This window comes from Muscardinus avellanarius (assembly GCF_963383645.1).
Source record: "Muscardinus avellanarius genome assembly, chromosome: 7".
In the NCBI taxonomy this organism is placed as follows: Eukaryota; Metazoa; Chordata; class Mammalia; order Rodentia; family Gliridae; genus Muscardinus; species Muscardinus avellanarius.
The window spans coordinates 51,519,904-51,533,948 of NC_137793.1; the positions used below are offsets into that span (position 1 = coordinate 51,519,904).

The 14,045-nt window shown below is 32.0% G+C and overlaps 1 protein-coding gene across 6 annotated transcripts in view; it reads right to left on the bottom strand.

Annotated features, from left to right (window-relative positions):
• The window catches only part of PCDH15 (protocadherin related 15), a gene marked incomplete at both ends in the record, with an annotated part of 813,688 nt that overhangs the window by 363,046 nt on the left and 436,597 nt on the right, over nucleotides 1–14,045 (bottom strand). For all 6 annotated transcript variants that reach the window (XM_080699048.1, XM_080699046.1, XM_080699047.1 and 3 more), the window contains one exon: nucleotides 8,118–8,311. In XM_080699048.1, coding sequence (XP_080555174.1) covers nucleotides 8,118–8,311 — 194 coding nt within the window. The remainder of the gene's footprint in view (nucleotides 1–8,117; nucleotides 8,312–14,045) is intronic.

Below are 14,045 nucleotides of genomic sequence, written 5' to 3' on the forward strand. Positions count from 1 at the left end.
GTTGTTTCTAAAGCATATATATCCTCAGTAGATAGATATACCCAAAGGATATTAAACATCTCTAAAAAGCCTCGTGACCTTAAAATAACTTTGTTTGCTTTATTATTGTTTTAAAGTAAGCCCATGTTAAATTAAAAACGTTTAAATGTTTTTTTTTTTTTTTTTTCAGGTCTGAGGATGGAACCCAGGGGCATTCGACCTCCGAGCTACACCTCCTGCCATATTTTTTATTCTTTATTTTGAAACTGGTCTCACTGAGTTGCAGAGGGCCTCACTAAGTGGCTGAGGCTGTCCGCGAACTGCGATCCTCCAGTCTCAGCCTCCCAAATGCTGGGATTACAAGCATGCACCACCACGCCTGGTCAAAACGTTTAAATGTTTAAGTAACTAAATATATTTAACAAAATTTTAAAATACATAAGAAATGTATTATTTTCATCTACAAAGAAATCAGATGTAGCTTTCAAAGAAACAAGTAAGCATTTTTTTATTCTACTTTAACAATTTTAAAACTTTTATTGGTCCAATATAGTCTCACATCATAATGCACTTCATAGTTATAGTGACATATATAAATGTAGCAATTGATAGGCTTACCCTGGCTCTCTCCCTAAATCCTCCTTCCTCAAACAGGATACTGAGATTGGTATTGCTATACTCACCTACGTATATGATGTCAATGAAAGTGTTTCCTTCATTAATTCTTCCTATTCCCTAACTTCTCCTCAAAATCTTCATAACTCTACTGGAGTTAGATTCTCTAGGTCTACTGAGTATGTTCTCTAGGTCTACTCACTTTCCTGAAAAAGACATAATTCTGTTCTTTATTGATGAATAGAATTCTATTTTGTGTATATTCCATAATTTTGTGATGCATTCATTCATTTATGAACACCTGGGTTGGTTTCATAATTTGGCTATAATAAATTGTGCTGTTTTAATCAATTACAATATCTCTAATTTCAAATTAAACCCCAAAACTATAAAAAAGAAACCCAGCATGATATTGCCACCAAAACAGACTATACAGGTCAGTGAAATAGAACAGAAGGCAGAGAAAAATATCTATATAGTTATAGCCAGTTTATTTTTTTACAAAGAAGTAATATATATATATATATATATATATATATATATATATATATATATATATATATATATCTTGGAGAAAAGACAGCCTTTTCAAAATATTGTTCTGGGAAAACAGAATACCCATTTGTAATAGAAGAAAATTAATTCTTTCTAATTCTTCACAACTGTCAACTCAAAATATATAAAGACCTATAAATTAGAGCAGAAACTGTACAATTACTAGAAGAAAATTAGACTAACTTGCCAACGTATAGGCAGATAGAGAGTTCCTCAGGAAGATCTCCAAAGCTCAGGAAATAAAACCAAGAATCAATAACTGTGATGACATAAAATTCAAAAGCTTATGTATCTAAGAAAATGATCAGATGACCCAGAGAATGGGCAAAAATCTTTTCCAACTAGTACTTTCATAGAGGACTAGTATCTAGAATATATAAAGAACTAAGAAAACAAACTACCAAACTAACTCCTGCATTAGCTGCACAATTTATCATTGCCAAACTATGGAACCAGTCAAGATGTCCATCAACAGATGAATGGATTATAAAACTGTGGGATATGTCCACAATGGAATTTTACTCAGTCATAAAGAAAAACACAATTACATCATTTACAGGGAAATGTATAGAACTAGAGTACATTATGCAAAGTGAGATTAATTAGTCACAAAAGAGAATAAATTGGGTTCTTTCCCTAAAATGTGAAAGCTAGGGAGAACTGAGTAACAGAAGAGACTCTAGATGAAGAAGGAAATCCTCTAGAGGATCATAGAGGACTTATAACTGAGGGAATAGGAGTGTGGAAGAGGGAAACTTTCTAAAGTACATGATGTACTTTAACAAACATATCAAAGTCATGGGGAGAAGGGATGGGGAGGGAAAGGAATTGGGTAAGGCCTAATTGGGTGATGTGTGCATGTATGATTCCACAAGTCTTTTATCTCATTAAGATGTATGACTACCATGCACAAATAAAAAATTAAAAAAATCTCAGTCAAAATTGGGCAATTAAATTGAATAAACACTTCCCAAAAGAATAAATACTATTTGCAAATAAATATATAATAAAAGATCTAAGAAAACTAGCAATTAAGGAAGTGCAATCTAGGCTGTGAGAAAGCAGAAACCTTGTACAATTTTGGTGGAATTATAAATTAGTATAGCCAATGTGGAGATAAGTTCAAAACATTAGGAGCTCAATAAACAAAGAAAGGAACCACCATATGACATAACTATTCCAATCCTTGGTATTTTTCCAATATAATTAAAGCCAGAATATTATAGCAATACATGGATATCCATACATACAGCAGCATTATTCATAATAGCCAAGTTCTGAAATAATCTCAGGTGTCTTTCAACAGATTGAATGACTAAAAATTATGGTATATAAACACTAAGAAATTCTACTTAGTCATCAAGAAAAAAATAATGCCATTTGAGGATGGAGGGAGGAGGGAGAAAAGGGGGTGGGTATTTGGAAAAAGCTAAATAAGTGATGTGTGTATATATGCTTCCTCCATCATGTACCCTATTAAGATGGATGACTACAATGCACCAATAAAAATTTTAAAAGAGCATCAAGTGTAAACAAAAAATTAAAGAAATAAAGTCAAGAGTATATGCTTTTTCCTATATGTGGAATCTAGAGGAAAAAAAAGGAATACATTTGTTAAAATAAGAACCAGCTTTCATGTGAGATACTGCCTTTAAAATGGTATCGTTTTTAATCCCTGACATCAGCATAGTACTAGAATTAGCTTTTCTAAATTGAATACAAATAGTATTAAATAAAATTATGACATTAATGCTGTAGTAAATAGAAATTCAACAGCATCATTTAAGTACATTATAAAATAAGGCAGTTACTAGATAAATAATGACACTTTATGTGAGTGTTTCACACTGACATTTTATGCCCAGTCCTAAATATATAAAACTGAGAATGTATATAACCAAATTTATTTGTGTAATATACTCAGTATGATGTAGATCAGTCTCCATTTATAAAAACAAAAATAATAAAGTCTTCTGAATTCAGGATTTTTTTTCCCTTTATCCTTTTATCTCATAAAAATAGCCTGGCGTGGTGGTGCACATTTGTAATCCCAGTGCTTAGGAGGCTGAGACATGAAGATCGCACAAGTTCAAAGCCAGCCTCAGCTACTTAGTGAGGCTCTCAGCAACTTAGTGAGACCATGTTTCCAAATAAAGTATAAAATAGTTCTGAGAGTGTAGCCCGGAGGTAGACAAGTCCCTGGGTTCCACCCAGTACCACCAAAAAATAAAAACATCTCACAAAAATAAATTTGAGAAATATATTGAATAATTTTTATTTATCTGGTATGTGAAAATATAAAACATCCTTTGATTATAGCAAAGAATGCTATCTTACACAGTACCATAAATTATTTTAAGCCTTGCGTTCAAGCTGTAAAGTCATAATTGTAATTACTTATACCATGAAAAAACTTCATCAATAGCACTTATTTTAAGAACAAAATAAGACTTGAATAAAGAAAATTTGGGAAGAAAGATTGAAGTGTTTTCAACTTTCTAAATGGCATAATTTAAAAAGATGAAAAGTCAAATTTTTGACATTACAAATAATAACTAGTAGTGAGAGCATACTGCTGACATTTATAGGATAGTATAATCTATACTGAAATTTGCAATTAAATGTGTCATCATGCACTCATCATGTACAACAACAATGTCTATTTGTATTTCTGTATTTCCCCCATGTTGTTTCTATGACAAAATTTACAAATGTTTATATTGCTTTTCTTAGTGGACTTAAAATAAATTACTGTGGTTATCCCTTTGTCTCTCACCAATATTATGTGATAAAAGCTTTACCAACAATTCAGTGCTCACAGATTCTATTGTACTCTTTTAGAAGTACATAGAATGAAAAAGAGAAAATCTCTTAAGGGAAATTGGAGTTGGTAGATTTTAAGATGAAAGGTATTTACATGTAGAACATATAAGACATCACAGATGATGGAAATGTGAAAATTCACAGAGCAATAAATAAGAAAACTATAAATGTCATACAGGGAAAAAAAGGGGTACAAGTAGAACACAGTAGGAGGAGTAAAGGCTAAGGAGGTAGGACTCATGCAACATCTATTGATTTAAATTTTGTCTTGACAATGGGGAAAGGTTGATAGATTTTAAGTAGGTTATTGATATGATCCAATGTGTAAGCCATTCACAGTCTGGTTGCCTGATGCTTTCTCAAGTCTCCTAGTGTTTCCTTTATTCCTCCTACTTGGATGTCCCATTTCCATTCTTGTCCCAGTGAACTTGTACTAGATTTACTACTGCGTGCCAAGAATCTCCTGTGCCTTCTTCCTAGTGCCCTTAGGGCAGAGGTCATGTGCTATTTGTCATTATATTTCTAATGCCTCCCTGGTATTGTAGGAACTCAGTAAATTTTTATTAAAATTAATTAATATCTATCAATTGTCTTTATTGATGTCATACAGTTATTTCAAAATATAGTTACAACAAAAATTGTTTAAATAGAGAAAAGATTATTTAATAATATGTTAATTGGATAAAGTCTTGAATTCCATGAGAAAAATGGGAGTGAAAACAGATTATATATTATATATCATTTTACCCTAATTTTATTAGAAGCAATTCAGAAGCAGAGTCTCATTCTCTGTCTTCCTAAATAGCTGATTGTAGTGCTTTATTTACACCAAGATTAAATAAATATTTATGCAATTTAAATTAAATACTTATAAAGTATCACTAGAATAGCTAATATCTCAAAATGTTTTATGAACTTCCTTAGCTTTATACTTTGCACCTACTTTTATTCTTATTAAATCCTAACACAAACAAGTGACAACAAAACAACTAAGAACTATACCTGCTCTTACTCTGAATCTTTAGGTAATTTACTAAGTTGGAATAATAGAAACTTAAAGAGTTAATTTATCTTCTCAGGCTTTATTTTGAAACAGTGCTCTAAATTTATGAATTGAAGGTGCCAGTCAGAAAAAGATGATATAAAAAACTTCTGCAGAGCCAGGCATGGTGGCATACCCTTGTAATCCCAGCATTTGGGAGGCTGAGACAGGAGGATTGCGGTTGGCAAACAGCCTCAGCTACTTAGTGAGGCCCTTTACAACTCAGTGAAACCCTGTTCCAAAATAAAGAATAAAATAGGGCTGGGGTATAGCTCAGAGGTAGAATACTCCTGGGTTCCATCTCCAGTACTGCAATAAATAAATAAATAAATAAATAAATAAATAAATAAATAAATAAAATTCTTGAATCTGAATTTTGGTGCTATTAATCAATTATACTTACATGCCGCTGTTTCTCTGTGGGTCAATCTATAAAGCATAACTCAAGCTATATTTTATCTTCAAAGTTTAAATAGTATTTTCTTTATAAGAGAAATATTTAAAAGCAAAGCCTCACAACTCTCCAGTTCATTCACCAACTCAATTTGAAAGATTAATTTCCCTTCAGAAAATAAAAAATGCCAGTGTTGTACAGTGAATATGCCATTATCTCAACAGGTAGGATGGGTTTTATTTTGTTCTGTTTCTATTTTACATTTGACTAAATATTATATGGTGATCTTTTAGTATCTAATCTATTATAGTAAGACACACACACACACACACACACAAACATCAGAGTCAAGTAAATGCCTCGGGTGCTTGAAAAGTTCTATAGACTCATATTCTAAAGATAGTATTTTTTTTCCTAGGGTTGAATACAATTTTGCTCAAATAAAATCTCTCTTGATTTTACATAAGAATTTATTTAGGCAAAGAGATGGTAATGACTTGAAAATAGGAACTAAACAAACTGTGATTCATTAGATCTCAGTCATAGAAATCATATTAGCACACGCACGTCAGACCAGATCTATTTAATACATGACTATCTTTAATAGAAAATAAATATTAAAATAAATTTATAAACACTAAAGGACTTAATAAGTGAAAAAAGCTGATTCTGTTCTTTTTCTCAATATTACTATTATTGCTAAAAACAGTTCATCTGTTTAGAATAGGTTATGCATATAGAAAAATCTAGAGAAGAAAGTTTTCAACTTAAACATTACTTAGGTAAAATTCCATCTCTTCATTATTGTTTACATTCTCAGTTCATGTTATCAGCCGCATTTCCCCTGGACACTTCTAATTTTTATGTCTATAGCCTTGTCCCCCTCAAATATGTCTTCTATTAGGGACACCGGAGTCACTTTTCAAGAAGGGTATCTTCTCACCTGATGATAGCTCATGAAAAGATAAATGAATACTGAAACAGAAGATAAAGTTTAGGATGAGACAGGAGGATAGCAGGTTTGAGAATAGTCTTAGCAATGTAGCAAGTCTCTCAGAATCTTAGCAAGAGTCTGTTTCAATAATAATAATGATGAACTAATGATAACAATAATAATAACAATAATAATAATGAAAATAATAATAATAAAGGAGTGAGATGTAACTTGGAGGTGGAATGCCCGAGCTCAATCCTCAGTAACACACACACACACACACACACACACACACACACACACACACACACACACAGAAAGTAAATAAAAGTAAATCCAAATACATAAAAAGTATAATTTGGATATAATCAATGTAATCACAAATTAGTCAGGACAAGATAAACTATTTAATATATTGTGTTGGGACAAGAGGACAGCTGAATGAAAACATGTGGCTGCATTAATACTTTATTGCAAACTAGGAAATGTTAAAATGCAACAGTTTAAGCTTACTATAGAATCTATAAAACCACTAGTAGACAACATTGACTAATTGTTGAGCTTAACATATAAATAGATAAGGGAAATAAGCTTAATATATAAATAGATAAGGGAAATAATTTGAGAACACAGAATTCTCAGAAATGTAATAAAATTGGCTCTGAAAAGTAGAAAATATACTCAACCTCACTAATAATCACATTGATAAAAAGAGATGCTATTTTTACTCATTTAATTGGTCAAAAGAAGAATGACAAATGTTTTATATTACATACAACTGGAGAAATGATGCAGAATGTCATTCTTAGATTTTGCAATTGGAATTATAAATCATTATCACTTTCAAGCAGGAAACTTGGTAGTTATCTAGAAAATTTACCATGGCAAATACTTTTTTGTCTCACAACTGGGAATTTACTCTCTGGACATACTTACAGACATTCAAAGTATTATGTGTTCATTGTATTTATTTTTCCACTGACAGTAAAAGAGAATAAAATATAAAAGTCTATCAAAAGTTGACTTTAACAGTTCCATACATATTAAAACATATTTTATAGTGTAAAAAATATTTGAGGAAGTTATCTAGTATTCATCAGAACAAAAAAACAAAAGATCTATTGTGAAGAAACAAAAAAGCAAGGTGCAAGAATGTATTTCTTTTTCTGGAGTGCATATTAAAACTTTGGAAATAAACAATAAATTATTAAAAAGATATCTCAGGATGGGGACTGAGAAGATGAAGGTACATTAATACACTTTTAAACTTTGTAAGTATATTAATATAATTAATATATAGTGTTATCAGTACTTAGATAAAAATTGTATATATTATTTTACATGTAAATTTGAATAATTATCCACTGAGGAGTGGTTTCAAAACTCTTAAGACATTATACACTACTGATATATTTGTGATTTTCTTTGAAAAAAAGAGCCTCTTTTTAAAGCTCTGTCAGCTACCTGGTTTTTCAGTAATAAATTGGAAACATGCTTCTGATGTCCTCCAGTTCTTCCACTAAATCAGATATCTGCCTCTTTCTGCATCTGTGAAATCATAGGTAATTATTTTGTGGTTTAATCTTGCCTCTAATATCCTTTTCTCAAAATGTAACTAAATAAGAATATGCAGTTCTTGAGAATGTGGTCACTCTGATTTTCTGCTCTAATTTAGATGTTGATAGGATAAAGGAATGGTTGCTGTGTCTCTTGGATTTAATTATGGGGTTAAATGGGAGCGATGCAAAGACTGCATTGGCTCTAAAATAAATTACCTTCTCTCCGCAGGAGGAGCATTATCCGAGGCTTGGACCGTGAGCGCATAAGTCCTCCCGACTATCAGTTCCACCCCTGGCGCGATGGTGATAAGCCCTGTTGTTTTATTGATGATGAAGTCTCCCTGAGCCCCAACCAGGATCTCATATGTGATCTCCCCATTTGACCCTTCATCTGCGTCGACTGCAGTGAGCTGGAATTGAAAAATCACAACATAAATGCTCATGGGATTCAACTTTTTACCATCCTGTCATTTTTTTCTTCTGAACCGCAGGAGTTTTGTTTTCAAAGACAAAACATAAGCAACTTTTGTTGGCATATATGCTTGTCTTCTTGAATTGAGACTACTGTGCTCTATTAGGACACCTGAAGCAATCACAATGGGAAGGAATTTTTTTCCTTCGCTTGTGAGAGTGATAAAAGTTTTTGAGAACTAACATTATTTTAATTTAATAAAAACAATAAACCTTAACATAAAATTCAATATCCCCATGGAAAATTTATTTTCCCTCTATCCCACCTCCTATTTTTGAGACATAAACACATATTTCTATAATTGGACACCAACAGAAAATGAAGTGGATAGTTTGCTTTTAATACTCCCATCCTCCCTTTTGCTTTCAATTTTCCATTCACAATATTCTCTTGCCTTTTAGTTTTGCTCACACTGACTTATGAAGTATAGATAAAACCTAGAGTATTATGCATAAACATTGAATCTCTAATTATAAAAAATACAGGCTAATGCAGCCCAAGACATAATTTTTCTAAAAAAGAGCATATGGCACATGCCTGTACCCCAGTACTTGGGAGGCTGAGAAAAGAGGATTGCAGGTTTGCAGCTATTCTCAGCAATTTATCTAGGTCCTCTGCAACTTAGTAAGACCCTGTTTCAAAATAAAAATAAAATGAGCTAAAAACAAAATGGGCTAGGAGTATAATTCAGAGTAAGAATGCTTTAGGATTCAATTCCCAGTACCAAAAAAAAAAAAAAAGAAATAATAAAATTAATAGGGCATGAGTAATATTCCTAAGGAACACTCTTCATATATCCCACAAGGACTAAGAGGATAAATGTCACATATTCTGTTTCTCTATTTATTACATATTCCATTTAGAGTGATAATGTGCCCAGGAATAGAAGCAACAAAAATATCTAGGAAATTGGGTAGGCTGAAATTAATACAGCTAAATATTGAGATTGAATACTTTAAGGTGAACAAATGTGGCTGCTAGAAGGAGAGACATTTCATGAAATTATTCTGGAACGTAGATAGGGATGACATACTGACCTAAAGGAATGGAAAAAGAAACTATTTGTAGAAACAGTCACAATGAATAATAAATATTCATGGAGAATTGTTCAAGTAAAAAAAAACCCTCATCCTCATTTGTGTGTGGATAAAGTCAGAAAATTAGGGGGTGGGTAGTAGGGGTGATATCAATTTTGATTATAGTAAATCACATAAACAAAATGTCCCAGGAAATCTAAATTAAAATTTAGCTCAAATTGAATTAACATTCTTCTTGGGGCTTAAATTAGCTAAAGGAATTTAATAATAAATGCCAACACATGGGGTAAAGTAGAAGGTTTAAGAAGTGTATTCAGGGTGTGGGCATCATGGCCTGCCTTACTTAACATTTTCATAAATGATATTGGAAGGGAAGATAAACTGGATGATGATTAAATTGAGGAAGGCACCCATCTGGGAGGTGCTATAAATACTAAACAGTCCTACAAAGTACAGACAATAGAAACATCCCTAGGATTCAGAGCCAAGACAACCACAGATAGGTTAACACACTAAATAGAAAGAAAATTTTATTAACAGTCTAAGTAATAATCAAATAATAATGAATAAAGTCAAATTGTTTTCTGTGACACAAATAGGCACAAAATTTATTCCATCCTTTTCTGTTATTCTGAAAAGAGATTTCTGATTTATATAGACCCAAATTTGGAATTATTGGTGATTAAAACTGGCATTATTTGTTTGTTTACTAAAGTAGATATCCTATTATAATATCAATCCAAGACAAATTAATAGATTTGTTTCTTTTTTAATTTTGAAGGCATTTCACCTAGAAAACCTAAATGGAGATAAGGAGGGGGGAAAGAGAGAGGAAATAAAAGAGGACAGGAGAGGAGAGGGAAGGAGAGGGAAAGATGGAATGTCTTTAGGGTGTATTCATTGAGGAGACACTCTCTGCTCTCTTTAGAATCATCCTGTCTGGGCTTTTGTTGATTTGATTTTTAGCCAAAGTAGGAAAAAGAAAGATTGCACTGCATTTTTCAACATTCACTTCCATCTATTTCCAGGCATATCATGCTGAATCCTCATTTTGTACTGTGCATTTAATGAGGTAGGTTTGTCTGGCTTTGGAATTTTTCTTAATGTATTTGTGAAAAATATGAGAAAAAAATTCTTTGAGACTTTTATATCAGGTTTGAGAATTATTTTACATTGAAAAATTTGTGAAATTTATTTTTTTTACTCTCCAATACATCAAGTTTAATAATTCCATTACCCAAATGCAACCATTCCTATGAAGTAACAACAAAAAAAACCTTAAAGAGCAAAATTTAGCCCTCTATTTTTACCATGTACCCTGCATTTTTAAAATATCCAGAAAGCCTAGATGTTTCCAACAAGTAATTATTTCCCACTATACATATTGTAGCAATGAATGAAAGACACACCCATACTTAACAAAGGCTATTATTTGAAAGTGTCTTCTAAATAGGAACATTCAGGCCTAAAACCCTTTCTTTTCCCATCTTATCAAACCAAGGGTTAGATATATACATGGGCAATGCTTAGAGCTTTAATAATTTTACTTCCTAGAAGGCTATTTTTAATTTTTTTAATGTTGCATTATAGTCATGTATCTAATGGAGTACAAAGTGATAGAGGCATACATGAACACATCACTCATTTAGCCTTTCCACAATTCCCACCCCATTCCCTACCTCCTCTCTCCTGATCATTTTTGGCTTAGTGATTAACTTTGATATGTTTGTAAATATAAATCATGTACATTAGGAAATTTCTCTTTTCCTTTCTCTCATCCCCCTCAGTTCAACCTCTTTATTTGCTCATCTATGGTTTCTCCTCCTTTGTCTAGAGTTCTTATGATCCTTTTTCTCCCTAGCTTCTGCATATTAAAGAGAGCATATGATTTCTTAATTTTTGTAACTGACTAATCTCATTTAGCATAATGTTCTCCAATTACATCTATTTTCCTGCAAATGCCATAATTTTGTTCTTTTTATGGTTTAGTACAATTCCATTGTGATGCTTAAATTTTCTAAGACTGTAGTTAAATTTGATTATTTTAAGTCACTGGGGCAAGGATTATCAATACACTATTACCTTATTATTTTATTAGTAGATATTACTACCTGATAAAAATTTAATCATAAATTAATATGCTTTATAGTAGTTATGTGAAAACATGGAACTTTCCTTTTGTGAAAGCAAACTATTCTCTATAACTCATAATTAACACAAGAAAATATTCATTTAGAATGTTTCATTAAAAAGTGACAGTGTTTTTTCTCTGTTACTACAGCATGTTTATTTTCATCTTCTTGTTTCCCTTTACTTCATCATAGGACTTCCTATGCCAAAATTCTGTTCTTTCCTTTACAGCACATACCTGGCCCCATCACTATCTCTTCACTAAAATCACTCATCTACAGTGACAAAGAGGAGCATCTCAGAGGCAAGACTTCTGATAAAGGTGATTTGGTTATATGTGATGATCCTTTTAAAAAAAAAAAAACCTACAATTCACATGCTGACATTAAGTTAATCAGAAGCAGAAATTGCTCCTCAGGTGTGGTGAGTACATACATATAATCCCAGGTCTTGGGAGTCTGAGATAGATTTGTAGATTCAAGGCCAGTCTCATTAACTTATTGAGATCCTCAGCAACTTTGCAAGACTTTATTTCAAATTAAAACAAATAAAATAGGGCTGGAGGTATAGCTCAGAGGTAGAATGTCCCCAGGTTCCATTCCCAGAACCTACTTAAATAAATAGATAAATAAATAAATTCAACACTAATGATGATGACTGAAAATAGAAATCAACACAAAAACTCAGACATTAGGAGCTACAGACTAAAGAAAATCCGATTAAGCAGATGAAGTCTAGATATGTTATATTAAAAAATTGCTAACAGTCAAAATGCAAATTCCAGAGTAATTATAATGTCCAATTAAAAAAACAGAAAATTAATTTGGATATTTAAAAATTATTCTGGTTCTTGTTAAAATGATAAGAAAAACTTTAGGACTATTGGGGTAAGTGTTATGGCTAAGAAAATAGGGGGAAGAGATCAGGTTCATTCCAAATGTAGTCAAGACATCTGTGGGTCAAAGAGGAGAGTAAGGGTGTGAGTACATAGAACTTTACTAAAAGAAGCCATCAGTGGTAGGGGATTATTGCTAAAACAACAGAGTTCTTAGTAAGACAGGTCAGGATAATCAGCTTATTAAAAATAGGGATGAAAAGTTAATCAGATATTAAGAATGAGAGATTTTCTCTAATGTAAAGATCATGCTAAGCCTAGGCTGGAAAGGAAAAAGACAGGACTCAACAGAAAAGAGCATCAGAGGAACTTGGTTAAAGATTGGTTCCAGAAAGAGTCATGGTCAAGATACAAGAGTTCAAATGTACTGAATGTGTCTAGGTTTACACCTAGACACATAGTCAAGTATCTGGTAAACATTATATATATATGTTTATATGTATATGTTATATATATATATATATATATATATATGTTTATATATATGTTTATATATATATATATATATATATATAATAAAAGCAGTGAGAATATTTATTTTTAAGAGGAAAAACACATGATTTGTGATTTACTTCTTATCACAAATAACAGAAGCCAGAAGGTTCAGGAATAACACAGTCACAGATCTGGGAGAGAAAAAAACACCACCATGTCCTGTCAACCAAAATACTATACCCAGAAAAATTGTCCTACAAATTAATGGTAAAAATAAAAGCATTCAAATAATAAATCTAATGCATTATTATCAAAAAAATAGAGAACTATGCCTTAATAAATAAGAAAAAACATTGAGCAAAGCCCAATGTCCATGTTATGGCAAAAATTCTCAGCCAGCTAAGAATAGAAGGGAACTGCTTGATCTTTATAAAAGTCATCTAGAAGCATGCTTAAGTTAGCATTACAATTTTTTTTTTTTGCAGTCTGAAAATTGAACACTGGGGCATTCTACCTCAGAGCTACACCCCAATCCCTACTTTTATTTTGAAATATGATCTCAATAAGGTGCAGAAGGCCTCACTAAGTAGCGAGACTGGCCTTGAACCCCTGATTCTCCTATCTCAACCTCCCAAATACTGGGATTATAAGTGTGGGTCACCATTCCCATCTAGCATTACACTTAGTGGTGAAAAGATGCATGCTTTCACCTTAAGATCAGGAACAAGAAAAGGATGCTTGTACCACTTCAATTCAGTAGTATACTGGACTCAAGTGCAATAAAGCTCATACAGGAACAAATGAAAAGCCATATAGTCAGAAAGGAACAAATAAATTGTCATTATTTGCAGAGGAAATGATCATAAAAGTAAAAAACACTGAGAGCTGTATAAACTACCACAAGGAACATGATTAAAAAGATTAACTAAAATCTTTTGTATCTCTATATATTATCAGTGAACAATCTAAAACTATAATAAATTCCAAACATAGTAACCTCAAAAGTGATAAAATATCTAGTAATAAAAATAACAAGAGTTAGTGTAAGACTGGCATCCCTAAATCTGCAATATCACCTAAGGATACTAAGAAGTATGTGCAAAGACACTTATTACCTGTGCATTGACTGAAACAAGATATTGTTAAGATAAAAATTCCCCATCACTGATTTGTAG